General features: G+C 38.4%; 2 protein-coding genes across 2 annotated transcripts; one reads left to right on the forward strand and one right to left on the reverse strand.

Annotated features, from left to right (window-relative positions):
* Positions 1–1748: 1748 nt before the first annotated feature.
* On the forward strand, positions 1749–15931 carry efcab14 (EF-hand calcium binding domain 14). Its single transcript, XM_047367255.1, has 9 exons — positions 1749–2445; positions 5179–5327; positions 5475–5620; positions 5885–5983; positions 6061–6168; positions 9276–9428; positions 9902–10010; positions 10101–10232; positions 12563–15931. Exons 1-9 carry the CDS (start codon positions 2270–2272, stop codon positions 12736–12738), a joined length of 1248 nt encoding a protein of 415 aa, XP_047223211.1. The 5' UTR covers positions 1749–2269; the 3' UTR covers positions 12739–15931.
* Positions 15932–15976: 45 nt separating this feature from the next.
* On the reverse strand, positions 15977–17197 carry znf830 (zinc finger protein 830). The gene has a single exon (XM_047367256.1). The coding sequence runs from the start codon at positions 17100–17102 to the stop codon at positions 16098–16100; it is 1005 nt and encodes a 334-aa protein (XP_047223212.1). The 5' UTR covers positions 17103–17197; the 3' UTR covers positions 15977–16097.
* Positions 17198–18150: the final 953 nt, after the last annotated feature.

Here is an 18150-nt window from a genome sequence, read left to right on the forward strand (position 1 = left end):
AAGAAGGAGAGTGATGGGCTACTGCGCCAGATGACCTGGCCTCCACAGTCACCGGACCTGTACCCAATCGAGATGGTTTGGGGTGAGCTGGACCGCAGAGTGAAGGCAAAAAGGCCAACAAGTGCTAAGCATCTCTGGGAACTCCTTCAAGACTGTTGGAAAACCATTTCAGGTGACTACCTCTTGAAGCTCATCAACAAAATGCCAAGAGTGTGCGGAGCAGTAATCAAAGCAAAAGGTGGCTACTTTGAAGAATCTAGAATATAAGACATATTTTCAGTTGTTTCACACTTTTTTGTTCAGTATATAATTCCACATGTGTTAATTCATAGTTTTGATGCCTTCAGTGTGAAGCTACAATATTCATAGTCATGAAAATAAAGACAACTCTTTGAATGAGAAGGTGTGTCCAAACCTTTGGTCTGTACTGTAATGTCCTGATTCTTTCCCATGTAAAAACAATTTAATCTGTTGAACAAAATCAGTGACAATGTTACAAATAGTTATACATTTTTAAATATTGGACAAAATGTAAAACTCATTGTAGAATGTGACCTAAATACATTTCTAACCTGGCAAAACATGACCAATTAATCAGAGAGAGAACTGCCTTTTGCTGCAGATACATGTGCAAATAATATGGGGTATGTGTTTACCAGCCTTAACGAACAGACTAAGATTTTAGCCCATTCTTCTTTGTAGAATAGCTGAAGCACCTTCAAGGCTTGTAGCAAACTGCTAACAAGCTTCCTACGTCTTTCTTTCAACAAAAGCTTTGTTGTTGCCATTCTTCTAAGGTGAGAGTTGTGGAGTTGTTGACTAATTGTTGTCTTGTCAACAGATTATCCCTCCTGAGCTGTAGTTATCAGCAGCTCTTCAAGAGTTACAAATACATATTTTGTTAGGTTTGCAGCTTTACCATACACTTTCCATTTTTGGATGATCGATTGAACACTGTTCTGCAAGATATCCAAATCTTAGGGTATTGTTTTATATAAAACCTTCTTGAAACTTCTCCAAAACTATGCTCTACAACTTTAATGCTATCCTTGCCCAGCCCGTCACTTCAGGTGGAATGCCTTGTCTTGTACGGGTTGCTGTTGTGCCATAATCCTCTCTATTTCCAGATGTTGGACTTAGGAGTTTTCTGTAAGATATTCAAAACTTGGGATATTGTTTCATAACCTAACACTGCTCTAAACATCTCTACAACTTTCTTCCTGACTGTTCTGTGTTCGTTGGTGTTCATGTTTGTTCACCAATGCTCTCTAACAAACCTATAAGGTCGTCAGACCACAGATGTGTTTATAATAAGAATAAAATTCACACACAGTGTATTCTATTTATTAATTACTTCTGGGAGCAATTGGCTGCACTGGTTTGTATGTAGGGACATCAGAGTAAAGAAGACTGAACACAAATACACACCATATTTTTCATATTGTTTCATTTTTCATATTATTGCATATATTTGATAGATTTCACAAAATGTGTTACTTGAAAACCCTAAACAAAATGTGTCATAAAATGTGTCTATTACATAAAGCCCAAATAAAGTACACTGAGGTTTGTGGTTGCAACATGATAAAAGTACCTCTCTTTCGTTATATTAATGTACAATTTGAAGCGTTTAAAAACTCTAAAATAAACTCAGTAGAACACACCTCAGTGAAGTAAATAATTGTATAACTTTATTAGCATTAGTTTCCTTAGGGGAAGGAAGTGCACTGCCTCACACAGCAATACACAGGAAGTTACTTTGTCACTGGACCAATCAACTGTTAGGTTATATTGGACGCAGTGGGTTTCTGGTTAAGGTCTGTAGAAACATAGTATTACTCTTTTATATGATACAAACGTGTATTAATCTACTAAAATATTTTTAGAGCGGGTATCTTCTAGCATAACCGAGGTACAGTAAGAACACGGAAGCTAGAGCAGCTACTGTTAGCTAGCCGAGTTAGCTTAGCAGACATGAAAACCCGGTAGCTCACAGAAGCTGTTATTTTAGAGAAACAACTTTCAGGGTGTAAAGTTATGCCACTCGGAATCTAAAACTATTTATGTGGCTATATAGTGTCAACGTAACATATCGGATTACGAGCCCGATGTCTTTATATATCAGTTTTCCCCTTTACGCCGTTTAAATTTAGGCTAGCAGGGTAACGGTTAGCGTAGCTGCTACATAACATCCAGCAAACTGGACAAAACATTGGATTTAGTAGGCTTTAAATCAGGCTCGACGGGTTCGCTGACCCCTCAGAAGAAGATGAAGAAGAGGAAGGAGCTGAACGCCTTGATCGGACTCGGAGACAGCAAGCGAAAGAAGACTAAAAAGGGGTCAGGGCACCGACTTCTCCGAACCGAACCACCGGGCTCAGAGTCAGAATCGAGCTCGGATGATGATGACTTCAACAACCTGAACGGCGGAACTAACTTTGGAAAGTGAGTGGTCTGCTATTGTGTGTTAATCAGTGTATTAATATTTGGATTAGTTCTAGATCTTAAATTTAAAGTGTTAAATTGGTGTTAACATTCCAAACCAAATATTCAACGTCTATTTAATCCGGGGAAAACATCCGGCTCCTTGTATGTTGTCCGAGAAATTATTTAAATATTTAAAAAGGATGTTTGAACAATTTTGGCTTCGGGTCATTATATTGGGCCCCTTGAACATTTTCTAATTCTGTCACATTACAGCCACAAAGGTAAATGTACTTTATAGGGATTTTATGTGAAAGGTTAATACAAAATGGTGCTTAATCATGAAGTGGAAGAAAAATGATACATGGTTTTCAAAATTCTATAAAAATAAGAATCTGGCAAGTGTGGCATACACTTATATTCAACCCCCTTTACTCCAGTGCTGCCCTCAGAAGTCACATAATTATTACATAAAGACCACTTGTGTGTAATTTAATTTCATTAATACAGCTGTTCTCTGAAGGCACGTTAGAGAATATTAGTTAAAAGTACCATGAAGAAACACGGAAGGTAAGGTTTTAGAGGGTTTAAAGGTTAGGTTATAAAACAATATCCAAAGCTTTTATCACCTCACAGAGCACTGTTAAGTCCTTAAGCAGGACTGGGGCATTAATTATAGGGCCAATATGCCCTGGTGATTCTGGAGGAACTGCAGAGATCCACAGCTCAGATGGGAGAATATGCCAGTAGAATAACTGTCAGTTGGGTCATCTACAAAACCATCCGTTATGGAAAAGTGACAAGAAGAAAGCCATAAGAGGTCAGTCTGCAGTCCTGTTGGGGACACAGCCTACATATGAAGAAGGTAGTGTGGTTGGATCATACCATAATTGAACTAATAGGTCTGCTTACAAAACACACTAATAATGCCCATTACCCCAGAAACAACATACAGGTCCTTCTCAAAATATTAGCATATTGTGATAAAGTTCATTATTTTCCATAATGTCATGATGAAAATTTAACATTCATATATTTTAGATTCATTGCACACTAACTGAAATATTTCAGGTCTTTCATTGTCTTAATATGGATGATTTTGGCATACAGCTCATGAAAACCCAAAATTCCTGTCTCACAAAATTAGCATATCATTAAAAGGGTCTCTAAATGAGCTATGAACCTAATCATCTGAATCAACGAGTTAACTCTAAACACCTGCAAAAGATTCCTGAGGCCTTTAAAACTCCCAGCCTGGTTCATCACTCAAAACCCCAATCATGGGTAAGATTGCCGACCTGACTGCTGTCTAGAAGGCCACTATTGACACCCTCAAGCAAGAGGGTAAGACACAGAAATAAATTTCTGAATGAATAGGCTGTTCCCAGAGTGCTGTATCAAGGCACCTCAGTGGGAAGTCTGTGGGAAGGAAAAAGTGTGGCAGAAAACGCTGCACAACGAGAAGAGGTGACCGGACCCTGAGGAAGATTGTGGAGAAGGGCCGATTCCAGACCTTGGGGGACCTGCGGAAGCAGTGGACTGAGTCTGGAGTAGAAACAACCAGAGCCACTGTGCACAGGCGTGTGCAGAAAATGGGCTACAGGTGCCGCATTCCCCAGACCTGGGCTACCGAGAAGCAGCACTGGACTGTTGCTCAGTGGTCCAAAGTACTTTTTTCGGATGAAAGCAAATTCTGCATGTCATTCGGAAATCAAGGTGCCAGAGTCTGGAGGAAGACTGGGGAGAAGGAAATGCCAAAATGCCAGAAGTCCAGTGTCAAGTACCCACAGTCAGTGATGGTCTGGGGTGCCGTGTCAGCTGCTGGTGTTGGTCCACTGTGTTTTATCAAGGGCAGGGTCAATGCAGCTAGCTATCAGGAGATTTTGGAGCACTTCATGCTTCCATCTGCTGAAAAGCTTTATGGAGATGAAGATTTCATTTTTCATCACGACCTGGCACCTGCTCACAGTGCCAAAACCACTGGTAAATGGTTTACTGACCATGGTATCACTGTGCTCAATTGGCCTGCCAACTCTCCTGACCTGAACCCCATAGAGAATCTGTGGGATATTGTGAAGAGAACGTTGAGAGACTCGAGACCCAACACTCTGGATGAGCTAAAGGCCGCTATCGAAGCATCCTGGGCCTCCATAAGACCTCAGCAGTGCCACAGGCTGATTGCCTCCATGCCACGCCGCATTGAAGCAGTCATTTCTGCAAAAGGATTCCCGACCAAGTATTGAGTGCATAACTGTACATGATTATTTGAAGGTTGACGTTTTTTGTATTAAAAACACTTTTCTTTTATTGGTCGGATGAAATATGCTAATTTTGTGAGATAGGAATTTTGGGTTTTCATGAGCTGTATGCCAAAATCATCCGTATTAAGACAATAAAAGACCTGAAATATTTCAGTTAGTGTGCAATGAATCTAAAATATATGAATGTTAAATTTTCATCATGACATTATGGAAAATAATGAACTTTATCACAATATGCTAATATTTTGAGAAGGACCTGTAGGTGCTGTGAAACGTGGCAGTGGCTGCAACAGGCTGTGTGGACCTTTTTCATTAGCAGGGAGAAGAAACAGAAACCGACCCTGGCTTTAGCAGCTCATCCTTTCAAGAACAGTTCCTTTCGTGCATGCTCATTATTCACACACCTGTAACTTTCAAAAAGTCTGCATTTATGAATGATAAAATAAGCTGTGCAGTTTTAATGTCTAATGTAACATGACCTTTCTTTTTACAGAAGAAGCTACTCACAGTGCTGCAACATGTGCTACCCCTTGTTTTTGTTCATCATACTAGCTGCCTGTGTCATGGCTTGTGCTGGACTCATATGGATGCAGATTGCACTAAAAGAAGATTTAGACTCACTGAAGGAGAAGCTGCACAGCAGTAAGTGTCACAAACCAGTCAGGTGATTGTGATAAACAGCTCAATGCCCTTAGGTCCTGTAAACCTGTTCATATTCTTCAATCTGGCTGTAAGGCATTTAAGTGTTTCTGGCACTGCTTATAACACTTTATGTTCCTGTTTCTGAAGTGGAATCCAGGCAGAAGGTGTCATCGAGTGAAATACCCAAAATAAGCGAGGATCTTAAAAACAAGGAGAAAAAACTTGATGACATTGAAAACGGGGACAAGGGATTGAGCAAACTATGGTCTAATCTGACAGAAATAAATCGCAAGGTCAGTTATGTTTGCTATAATGCTTGTAATCTTTTGTTAAAAAAAATAAATAAATAAATGCACACTTCAAGTTTAAAGGAAAAGCTACCAGAGATCACACTGAACTACCTTATGGTCAGCGCAGTTCATGAACTCACTGCTGTTAGGTATTTCTGGGAAATAAACCTTTCAAAGAGGACAAAAGATGCAACAACTGTCAGTAGGATATTTTCATCCTCACAAATACCAAATGTGGAATTATTGCTGTTCTTTGTTTTGTTCAAGATCACTTTCCTGGACTCAGCTGTTAGCCACTTGAAAACCAATCTGAAATCTTCTGCCGATATAATCGGCCTTCCAACCACTGTTGAAGAGCTCCAGAAGGTAAAGCCAACAGAAGCTGGAACTTTAATAGTTTGTTCAGATTACAGTAACCTCATACACTTTTTCTTTTGTTTCAGAGTGTGGCCACGATTGGCAGCACACTTACAAGTGTGCAGCATGATGTGGAAACAATGAAGGCTTCTCTTGAAAATCAGAAGAAAGAGGATGAGTCAAAGACAACAATGGTAATTTTAAGCCTGACATATTTATTATGGTTCCTGAAAAGCCGGTTGCTGGGTGGTCTGTTTTTCTTCGTTTGTTGTCACCCTAATTATTGTAATCCTAAATGTTCAGACAAAAGTCAACTGGACTTCATTTCTTTGTTCTTGAACATGTTTCACCGTTCACAAGAAGGCACACTAAGAGTTTTTACAAAAGTTTTCCTTTGGGGTAAAAACTGAAATGTATTGTCTTTAATTTAGGCAGTAATAACTGTAAGGTCATGGGCATTAAATTTTGTACTGTGTAATGGATGTAATCCATTACACAGTGAAAATGATCACTGATGCTTTTTGCCTATTGAAATTGACTGTTGTTTCCCACTTTTTATTTTGTAGCCTTGGAAAGTACAATTCTTATTATTATCAATTATCCGATATATCAGACTGAGTCATGTGTTCAATCATAAGTTAGGGGTGTGAACGGCACATCTACATCACAGCTCAGCATGTACTTTGGATTTTGGGTGATGGTAAATCCGAAGTACATGCCAAATGCTTCTTCTCATTTCTTTCAAATTAGACAATGCTCATAGAAAAGGGGACGGAAATATAAGGCACGGCAAGTTTATTTATATACCACATTTCAGCAGGAAGACAATTCAATGTGCTTTGTATGATGGAAAAAAAAGTGCAGTGACAGAAAACCCCATAAAAAAAGTACATTGCAGTAACATGATTAAGGAAAGTAAAGTAGCTCTTTGGTCTGTATTTTTATTTATTTATTTATTTTTTACATAAAATCAAGCGTTTCTCCCTGGGGGAGAAGGCAATTCCTTTTAACTCTTATGGCCCATTCAGAGTCTGGGTAATGGGGGAATACTCCTTTTAAACTTGTCCACTTCAAGAGTCAGAGCCTTCTATTGTTAGGAGAGCCCAACTCAACCATGGTCCATTGGGGAGGGGTCTTCTGCAGTGAACTGCTTCTTACTGCACACAGCGAAGTCACACATTAGCCATCCCGCTAGTGTGGGTGTGGTGGGTTCTCAGGTAGGTAACTATTTACAGCATGGCAGAATATCTGTACTGGTAAATTTGAAATAAATATTAAGAAAATTGAAAGTAGTGATTTTGTTTTGTTTTTTTAATATTTTGGTCTTAAGCCAAATGAAAAATCACTAGAGAACATAACTTCAATGTAAAATTGTAAATGGTGTCTAGCCAAAACCAGTGTTTGAACACTAGGTGGCACTTATTTAGGAATTGCAGCCAAGCTGTAAACTAGTAGGCAAAAGGGGGCTTTCCATCTGTTATCTCCTGCTGGTTGATCATCCCAAACCACTCTGCCCACCGGTGATTAGATACAAGCAAATGGGTCCTCGACCTCCTTTGTTCCATCATTACCAGCTGATTTTGCATTAGTTTGGTGTGGACTGCTTTAAAAGGTAGCTTAATCAGCAAATTTTTTTTTCTGGCACTTTCCGCAAGACAATAAAATCAACTACCAGGTCGTAGGTAATAATAAAAAAAAACTAGCAGTTTTTTTTCTGGGTGGGTGTGGTGATTTAATCTTTGTTACACTGTTTGTTGTTTTGTTTTAACAAAATTGAGACATCTCAAGTTTTATAACTACATGAATGGCTGTACTCGTTCACATGAGCCGAAATAAGGACCGTTTTATCAGTCAACGCATAAATGCAATTCCTTTGGGTATCTATATTTTTTTGTATTTACAGCTTTAGGCTTACTGGTAATACTTCTGGAGGCATCCTTTTTCATTGGCACCTAAAACAACAATTGAGGTTAAGTAAATGTATCTTCATTGACGAAACGAGGTTGTAGTGCAATCTTCCTTTGATTCATATCTGTAGCGTTTGTCCCGTTAAAAACTGAAGCAAATCTACTACCGTACATCCAGTCTTATTGTGTTGATCTTCCAAATGATGGCATAAATTGAATTAGAAGCGGCGGTGACTGCCGCTTCAGCCAGATTAATATGTGTTAACCCACGCATGTAAGCAGCTTGGCAGTTCTTGTCAAGCCTATGTTAAAGGAGATGTTGGAATAAGAGGGTCCTGTCATTTTTTGGATCTCTGCCTTGGCTTTGCATTTATAATACATTAAATAAGTGCCAATCTATTTTGAGAGCTTAGAGGCTATGAACTAAAACTGGGTCATATATGAAAGAATAGGAAAAAATAATGTTTTCATTTCTTCACAAGCACAACAAGATAAAAGAAGAAAATCACCAAATATTTTACTGTGAACGTGTTTTTGATACCGTGACCTCAGTAACTGTCTCTTATTGCCCAATAGTTTTATAAGCTATGTTTACAGTGGCTCTAGAAAGTATACACACCCCGTTTAAAGTTTTTGGGATGTAAAAAAGAGACCATGATAAAAATGAATGAAAAACATATAGAAGAAAAAATGGCATCATCCTGATTGCATTGGTGTGCACACCATTTAATTCTTTTTAAGCAATTTTTTTACTCAGTTTCAGCATGCTGTCTTTTTTGTTAGAAGTATAGTAGTATCCCATGTCCCGTGTATCTGATTGAGAGGACATATCCTGTCCACAGGTTTTCTGGCTGATGCTGTTCTGGACTATGGCTAGGCCATTCCAAGACTTTTAATTCTTCATCCTTAATTTTCTAGCAGACACCTCAAGGTTTGAGGCCAAACTGCCTGGTATTTGGAGGTATTCTTAACTTTTTCCACAATAATACTATCAGTGTGCACAATAATTCATATCGCAAAGGACTGCTTGGAGTTCAGAAAATTGTTGGCTAATATATTCCAAGTGTTATGAACTTGCATTTTACATGGTAATGCAGTATTAATCCAGTTGGACAGAATCTCAGGACAGCAGACGCTAACAGCTGACACAAACAAAACAAACAAAATGCTTAAGATCACAGAGTGTAGGAAGGGATAGATGAGAGAGAAACAAGCATATATAATGCAAAATCTTCTAATATTGTGAAACCCCAGTTCCCGTTCATCTGAAGGAAATCAACCCCAGAGCATAATGCTGCCACCACCATATTTAACTGTGGGTATGATGTTCTTTTCTGTGATTTGTTGTGTTATTTTTGTGCCATATTTACCAATTTGACCTTGACCTTTTGCAGGACATCACAGACCTAAAACAAGCCATGGGTGAGGTCAATAAGAGTGAGGAGCAGCACCATATGTGGACTGATGAGCAGATCCACATTCTTCTGTCTACTGTTGCAGATCTTCATCAAAGAGTTGACTCATTGGAGAGTGGGTCAAAACACAGCGTGAGTAATACCCTAATTCTGTGGTGACTAAAATATATCTTTTTTTTTTTTTTTACTTTATATGTATGTTAAAGGAAAGACATTACTGTTCTCTAAGGGGAAGCAGATAAAAGATGATCACCTCATCAGGATAAGAAAATGCAATTTTTCTCATACGCTTTTATAGCAAATTGTTTTTCCTGTGAAACTGGTCTTACTGTCATCACTCAATATATATAAAAAAAAATCTGTTATGTGTAAAAACTTTCAAAGCAGTATCTTATGTCAACTTGAGTACAATGGGAAGTCACTTGCCACAGATCGATTAGCTTTACAGACCAGTGAATTATGGTTACTGAACCCCTTTAAGGTTACTTCTAACTGTAAAAAGAAATTTTAAGATGGTAACCAAAGACTAAGCTTCCAACTTCAACTCTTTGAGTCCACAGATTCAAAACACACAGTCATTTAATTGTCTTCGTCCTGCCATGCAGTTGCAGGATAATGACGCTGTAGCTTCACCAGCTGTCACCAGTCAAGAGCCTGTAACTGAGACAGTGACAGAAACAACAACACTGAAAGCAACACCTCAGGATCTGGAAGGTACTACGTAGAAAAAAAAGTAATTTCTTTTCATGGCTTTCTTTGCACCGTGTAGCTGTTTAATATGGCCCTCCAATCCTTCCTAAACAGACATGTCCACACCACTGACAAAGCCACAGATAAGCAGACGTCCTCGCTTCTTAACTCCTAAACGATCTAAGAGGAATGTTGGAACAAAATGTCCAAGGAGGGTGTCTCTGCCTGATGCTAATTCTCTAAAAGGTAAACAACACTTTACCTCTCCATTCATTAAATATTTATAATGTTTTTCTTTAGCAGAGCTCAGCCAGGGTGTGCTTTGCCTATTTTTCATAGATAGGGAAAAGAATAGTTGATGGTGTTACATTTAGATTTTTACTTCACTGTGGTACAATCTCAGGCTCTGGCAATGGGAAAATGATACGATCAACTCAACTGGACGTGTGGTTGTAAAATTGTGTCTTGGTAAAAAGACCAAACAAAGAATTAAAGTTTTGATTAATTATTTTGACAAATAGATTAAACGTACCAATATTCAACAGTTCTTTAAATAATATATATAAATCTGCTTTTAGTGTAGAATACTCTAGGCCTTATTTGAAGGTGACCTATTATACTTTCTTTTAAACATTTGGGATAGGTCCATGGGCTATACAAAACATGTTAATTACATTTTTCGCACAAAATCATTCTCAGATAATGAGATTTCACCTCCTTAGTTCCCCCTGTTTTGAGATCCTTTCAGAATAAGCTGTTTTAGGATTGTTTTATGCAAATTAGCTACATCTGGCTACGCCCCAAACCAGCAGAAAATTGAAACTGAGACCCAACAATACATTTCTGTCATCAGCAAAATTTGCCACAAACAGTAGGGGCTGAATTTTTCTTCAGTCTAAAGGGCAAAACATAATCGCGCGTACTTTACTCCGCGGATGTATGTCCGCCGGACATGTCTGCGCAAAGCTCAGTTTTTACGACCGCGTACTCGGTGACACATATTAAACTGCACGGCGGGAAAAGATCTCCACATCGAACTGTTTTATATGTGACACACTGCTCCGAGCAGCCGGTCGCGAATATGCACAGCGTCACGGCCACTCTGCCTCGCACTGAAAGGTATATTCCTCTTCTTTGTCCCTAGTCATGTTTAATGTCCTTTTACACCACCTTTTTTTTTTTTTTTTTTTCAAAGCTACATGGCGAATTAGTTCTGCCTCCCCGCACCCTGTCATTCTATTGGCTGATATGGTTGCTAGGAGATGATACGACTTTAATCTGAGAGAGAGCAAAAAGCAAGGAAGACACTTGAGAGCGCATCTTTGATCCGAGCAGAGAGCAAATTTGCGTGCATGGAGGATGAAGCAAGCAGGATAAATTATTTATGCAAGAAGCATTAGATCAGAGTGCAGAAACAAAGATTTGATAGAGAACAGAGTATATTTGAGTGCGGCCATTACTAAGTTTGAGTACAAGCAGAATGTAATCCTGCTCTCAAATTGAAAATATGTGCTCGTGGTTTTTGGCAGTAAATTTCCCCCTTAGAGCTCCACTTCAGTCGCTAGTCAGGGGCGGGACCTGGGTAACGATGCTCGGTGCCAGTGAACTGTGCCGTCACAATTACACAGCTTTTGAAACCACGTGTTTTCTTGAAGGAAAAAAAAAACATTCATTTAGCCAAAAAAAAAAGGCTGAATGTTTTTATTTGTGTTTAGACAGTTTGTAGAAGCATTAGAGACCCAACTGGAAGTATAAAAACGACCAAAAAGTGAATTTTGTATAATAGTTCCCCTTTAAGTCCTTACAAAATAGATAAATGGTCCTATGCCTGAAATCTAGTTTCACCATTGTTTTTTCTTTCCACGATTTGCAGAACCTAGAGATAATAGTACCCAGCTACTAACAGTTACATGTAAGCCCTAAATTATTCATACCTCTGGCAGATTTAGATTAATTTATTTTTATTCAACCAAAAAGTTTGTTTGTGATAGGGAATAAAAGAACATTCCTCAAAAGATGATAAAACAATATAAAAGGGGTATAAATTTCGGTGTTATTTCGGTAGAGAGCAAACTTTAGAAACCTCTTTAAAAGACTGTTTAGCAATAAGTGGTCACAGGTTTTTTGTAAAGTTTTATTTTTATATTAATAATTTTAACATCTTGGCAATTCAGTGCTTGTTACTCCTGTACATTTTTTGTACTCAGCGATCATTTTCAAGTGCCCAACCACAGAAATGAACTGGAACGCCCCCTAAAGTTTGAATGTTTGCTTGGAAAGTTGGAGGCTTCCTGCTAGCCCCAGGCCTACAAGCTGAAGAGGAATGTTTTATGTTTTCAGGTTTAGGAAGGAATCAACAATAAAGCAGGACCAGAAAAAGTGTGATTATTGTGTTTATTGACTGCTTCCAATAATGTTTTTGTCAATGTTATAGAAAATATCTAATGTGAACATTCCTATGTGTTCAAACTGAATAGCATTCAACCAGATATAGGTGTTCATATTAATGTAATAGCTGTTATTTGTCTTAGCAGGTAAGGAAAAACTCACTGTATTGTTTCTAAATCCTTTTCAAGACCTTGAAGACATCTACCAGAAAGCAGGAGTCGGACGCGACTCCCTCGGACTTACTTACCAAGACCTGAAGAAGCTGTTTGGGGCATCGACTCCCAGTGAACAAGATGTGGCGTGCTTTGATGATGGAGACCGGAGGTACTCCCTGATGGAGCTGAGAGCTGCTGTGGGTTTGTGAGCTCAGCACCACTGAGAGCAGTGAACAGTATTGAGCACCCAGCAGGGTCTGGGAGGGATTGGGATTCCCAACCATTATCTGTAGCTGTTGCACCTTTGGAAACTGAATATTTATCATTTTGATGGTGGTAAAAGTGGCACTGGTATGCCCTCCCCTCACACCTCCCCTTAAGTATATTGCCAGGACACATGAATTGCTTAAATTTTAACAGTAATCAATAAAAGTACCTGTATGTAATATCTGATATTTTACCCAGTTCCTGGAAATAATAAACATTGAATAAGTCCCAATTTTCACCCCAAGTCTTCAACTTGAATTGTTCATGTATCTAATTTTGTTTGTTTTTATTCTTTCGTTTTTTGATTCTGTGTTTCATCCTGATATGATTTTTGTTTAAGCTATTTTAGGCTGTAACTACCAACTATCGCAAATGTACCTACATGTCTACTTCAACCCCTGGATCAACTCACCTGTAGTTTATGTGTAGGACTGGAGACGGACCTTTTATGAATGTTTACAAATGACTACTAGAAGTGGCTTTTTTTTTGGGCTTTCATTGTGTTTTTAGACAGTTTCCTATTGTATCTCAAAAACAATCAATTATAAGAACAGTCAAAACATTTGTATGCTCTTTTCTAAGCTAAAAGTAAAGTTTGAAGTTCTGCTTTCCTCCACGTTTAAAGTTGCAGTTGTGATCATGTGATTAGTCCATCTGTGCATTGATCTGTAGTTTTGTTTCATGTTTTTTTGTTTGCTTTTCTCATTTCCTGATGTTTCGCAGATTTGAAGGGCTACAAACTCTTTACAAGAATTTTGAACGGTTATTTATATGTAGCAATAAGTGAGGTATTAAAGTGGAATGAAGGTCACAATATGTAACGGTAGAGTGAGAAACACTGATGATTGCTATTTACATGTAACACTTTATTGCATTATAAAGGACCAAATTCTGTGTGGATTCACAAAAAGGTCATATTCAGACTTTGGTTTGTTCTGTAAAAATGTATTTTCAACTATTATATCGTTAAAGGGGTTAGGTTGTTGAAATGTAATCAGAGATGTTGGACCAGGCTTTGCTTTTTTTTTTTTTTTCATACCGATTTCTGGTTTTCCTTAAGTTCTGATCTACTGGTTCACAAAATAAATGTGCTAAAGGTTACTTAATGTAGTTAAAAGTTTAAAATCCAACAGAAAATGAAGGGATTACAAGGTTACCTCAATACAAGTACATCCCTGTAAATTAGAATATCTTTGGAAAGTTAATTTAGTCTAGTAAAGTAAAAATGATAGATTCATCATACACACAGTGACATATTTCAAACACTAATTTCTGTTTGGATGATTATGGCTTACAGCAAATGAGAACGCATATTTCTCAGAATACATATAGTTTGCCATACACTATAAAATGAATAAAAAAGGATTTTATAATGCCAGCCAACCCAAATGTGTGTCCATATACAGTACATTGTATGCACTCAATACTTGATCTTTAGCATGAATTACTGCATCAATGCAGAGTAGCATGGAAGCGATCTGACTGAGGCACTGCTGAGGTATTATCTTAGCTCAGGTTGCCTTAACAACAGTCCTTAGCTTGTTTGGATTGTTGGGTCTTGGTGTCTCATCAAGTGGTAGGCCGTATGGCCTCAAAATTACATCACGATAGGACACAATTTAAAAAATATATATATGAATAAATGCTGGTAGCAATAATGTATTCATTTAACATTATTGATGTTTAACCTTATACTGCAATAGCAGTAGCCTTTTTGAGTTGATTGTATCCTAATAGGATAGCGTACAGTCAAGGTGCAAAGTAAGTACATCCCCTTTAAATTTGAGGGTTTTGTGTATTTTGTATTGATAAAAATAAGGAAATATGTAAACAAATGTTCAGAAGAAGCAACAATACAAGCATCGGTCCAATATATAAACACGGGTTAGATTGGCATCAAAATCTTGGCCCAACAATATGATATGGCATTAGAAATGTTTCTAAACTGCAAACTTTTCCTTGTCATTGAGTTCACCTAGTGATCACTGCCATCTTATGTTTACCTTTGTTCAGTTTACGCTGTCTCCTCAAGTCCTGTCATTGCCTCTTTATACTTCATGGTGTTTTATTCTTCGGCGAAACACATTTTTGTTTTGTCTCTTGCCTTTGGAGCAATTTCTTTGTGTATTTTGTTGGACATTGTACTTTTAACAGTCTGCCCTCCTTTCGTATTAGTAAAATTGCTTGCAGAGGCCAACTCCTTGCTCTAATGCTCCACTTGTGAGTTGACCAAGACATGTTATGCACTTGTTGCTCTAGTTGAGTGGACGATCTTAGATGAGGTTTTCATTGATGAGCAAACTCCCATCTAGAGGAAATTAGCCCATTGCTTTGTATGTAAGTGGAAAAATATGTTACTGTTGTGGTTCTTCTATGTTAAAGTGGATGGAGGGCTGAGTAAAAAGTGCGTTACTGCAACCACCTGGGTTGCAGCTTAGCCGTGAATGTTGTGCACTTCTAGGCACGTTCTTGTATTCTGATGTCATAACATCAGTAATGCAATGTGAAAAACGTATTATAGTGGATGGTGTATCTCCCAGACATACTCATCTTCCTCTAGACAAAAGGTCCGAAAAGTTTGCTGATTAAACATACAGACATACTATGGTCATTAAAATAGGTTCTGGTACTTGTGTGCCACATCCCATTAGAAATCAACATGTTTTCCTTCCACCCAACTTTTCATTCATATGCTTTCATACCGTGCTTTGAACAGCCAGATTCTTTAAGCAACAGTACATTTCTGTATTAAAAATCCTTTCTTGGACATATGGAATATTTCAATTTTCTAAGGAGCTAAAATTCTGGTTTTCATTAGCTGTGAGGAATGGTCAAATTTACAGGAATAAACACTTGAAATATATCACTGTGTATTCAGTCTTTTATGAGTTTACATTTTAATGGGATTACTGAAATAACTTTTTGAAGATACTGTAATTTTAGATGCACCTTTATGCATCAGAACATGTCCGTAACCTAAGCTAAAAGAGTGCATCCAACTACACACTGGAATAATTTTACAGGATGGTGAGTCAAGGTTTTGTCACAGATTTTTGGGTCCATAATGCAACTGTAAATGAGATTTTCTGAATGTTGGTTTTTTTGAGCACAAATGAATAAAGACTGTTAAAGGTTTGAGTCTGTTTTTTTGTTTTTTTTCAAAGATGAATTTGAGAAGCCTTGACTTTGTGTGGCAAGTTTTACTGACGTATATAGCATGAAATTTACAAAAGATCGAGACTTAGCAAAACTATGTACATGCAGCTTGTTGATGTATCAACAATTTTGACAAAACACAACTCTAGGCCAGAGCCCCTTTAGCCCTCCAGTCCTGGGACAAAAGCCCCAGCAACTCCTCTTCATCCTCTTCCCCCTCCTCTTCATTGTTTTCCTCAGTCTCCATTTCTTCATCCTTTCTGGGCCCATGCTTACTTTTCAGCACATCCCGCTTGTCCCTCAGCAGTTCCACCCTCTTGTAACACTCGATCTGTTCATCAATCTCGTCGATCTGACGCTCAAGGCGTCCCTCTTCGTCATCCTCCGCCACGATGGCCTCAGACTTTGTGTTCACCTGTCGGATCTCTTTCTGAAACTCTTCCCACTCCTTGTCCATCTGATCCTTGGGGGCGTCGACGTTTCGGACCTTGGCGTCCCTGACCGGGTCGTCGAAGAAACCCTCGGGTAGCGCCTCGGCTGTGTTGTCTTTCTTTTCAGCGCTCTTCTCCGGGATATCTGCTTTGAGGATAGATCCTGAGTGGGAAATGGCAGGCGTGGATGGGATAGAGCTGTCAAAGAAATCAGCTGGCAGTTCTGTAACTGACTGAGCTGGGAGACTGGTCCCACCAGCGTCTTCATCGTCGTCCTCGTCATAAACTCCTGCTAAGAGGCTCAGTCCTGCAGATTTCTGTTCAGTAGCAGCCGATTTTTCGGTGGGTTTCTCAAAGAAGTCTCCAGGCAACCCTGACTCAGACTGACCTGCTGGTTTGGCCTTTTTCCCAACAACTTCCTCGCTGTCCGGCGTTTTCCTTTTTACCGGCTGACTCTGTGGTACAACTGATTGACTCTTTGCTTCTTTCAGCTCTGCAACTTTGTCTTTATGCTGTTTTCCCAGAATATGAGCTGGCCACAGCAGTTCAGACTTGACCTGCACAGCGCACAACACACAGCTGAGGTGACCCAAACTGTTGTATTTAGCGAAGGGAGATTCCACACGCTTCTTTTCTGTGTTCTGTCTTTGTTTCTCCCTCATTAACCGCCGGAGTTCTTCCTGATTTACTACTTTCTTTCCCTTCTTGGATGTTGCCATTCTTCGTGACGAGTTTAGCTAGCTGCTTGCTCCACCAACAGAAATGCTGCGCTCTTCTTGTTTTGCTATAATGGCGGCTTATCTCTTCAGCGCCACCATCTGGAAGGGAGTATAATTCAGAAATTTACAATGTTTACTTGCTTCCCCAATCAGGGTTAATACACTGCCTTAAAAAGTTTTACTTTATCATTTTTCAGTCCTGGATATGTATGGAAAAAAGAAAACTGAGTATGTTCGATTTTCACATTTTTTAATTTTTTTTCCATTTTTCAAAGGAGAAACATCTTGGTAAATGCAGTGCTTTTCATGTTGATTTCTACTGAAATAACAGGCTTTTTGTAATTTTCAACATCACGGATCTTAACATTTTACCAATCTCTATTTTGTTTTTTGATTTATTAACGGAATGTACACCTAATCAAAAATTAAAAGAGAGCTACTTGGCAGAAGTGCACCTACTATTAGAACAACCTTAAACATGTAGATCTACAAAGGAATTTTATGAGATCCAACCTTTTTTTGTGAGCAAAAGTGGCCCTGTCAAAGTAAATATGACAAGACCTGAAATTGATGTCCACAGAAACTCTTCTCATGCTGACTGAGCTCTTTTGCAAAGGCTGAGCAAATAATCAGTCTTAAGATATGCAAAGCTGGTAGAGTCAAATCCTATCTCATACTTGCAGCTGTATTGCAGCAAATTGCTTCTCCAAAGTATTGACTAGAGTGTATACAAATAATTTTGCAAACAATTTTGAAAATCATGTATGTTTTTTTCTTGTATTTCTATCTATTATGTCTATCACATAATATCCTAATACATTACATCGTAGTTTGTGGTGGTATTGTGACAAAATATATAAAGCTTTAAAGAATGCTTTTAAAGAATATTGCACAATGATGGTATGAAATCAGATTATAAACATTTCATGAACCGAACACAAATTACTTTTTACAAAGGTCCTCATTTTTTAATCTATTATAAAGCAGGTAGAGAGAGATGCCATCATCTTCAGTATCTATATACGGATATACCAAGACAATAATAATT

This window comes from Girardinichthys multiradiatus, chromosome 6, assembly GCF_021462225.1.
Source record: "Girardinichthys multiradiatus isolate DD_20200921_A chromosome 6, DD_fGirMul_XY1, whole genome shotgun sequence".
Classification (NCBI taxonomy): Eukaryota; Metazoa; Chordata; class Actinopteri; order Cyprinodontiformes; family Goodeidae; genus Girardinichthys; species Girardinichthys multiradiatus.

Coding starts and splice junctions, on each gene's coding strand:
- efcab14 (XM_047367255.1), top strand. CDS start 2,270: ATGAAGAAGAGGAAGGAGCTGAACGCCTTGATCGGACTCGGAGACAGC. Junction 6,169..9,275: donor ATGAGTCAAAGACAACAATG/GTAATTTTAAGC, acceptor GACCTTTTGCAG/GACATCACAGACCTAAAACA. Junction 10,233..12,562: donor TGATGCTAATTCTCTAAAAG/GTAAACAACACT, acceptor ATCCTTTTCAAG/ACCTTGAAGACATCTACCAG.
- znf830 (XM_047367256.1), bottom strand. CDS start 17,102: ATGGCAACATCCAAGAAGGGAAAGAAAGTAGTAAATCAGGAAGAACTC.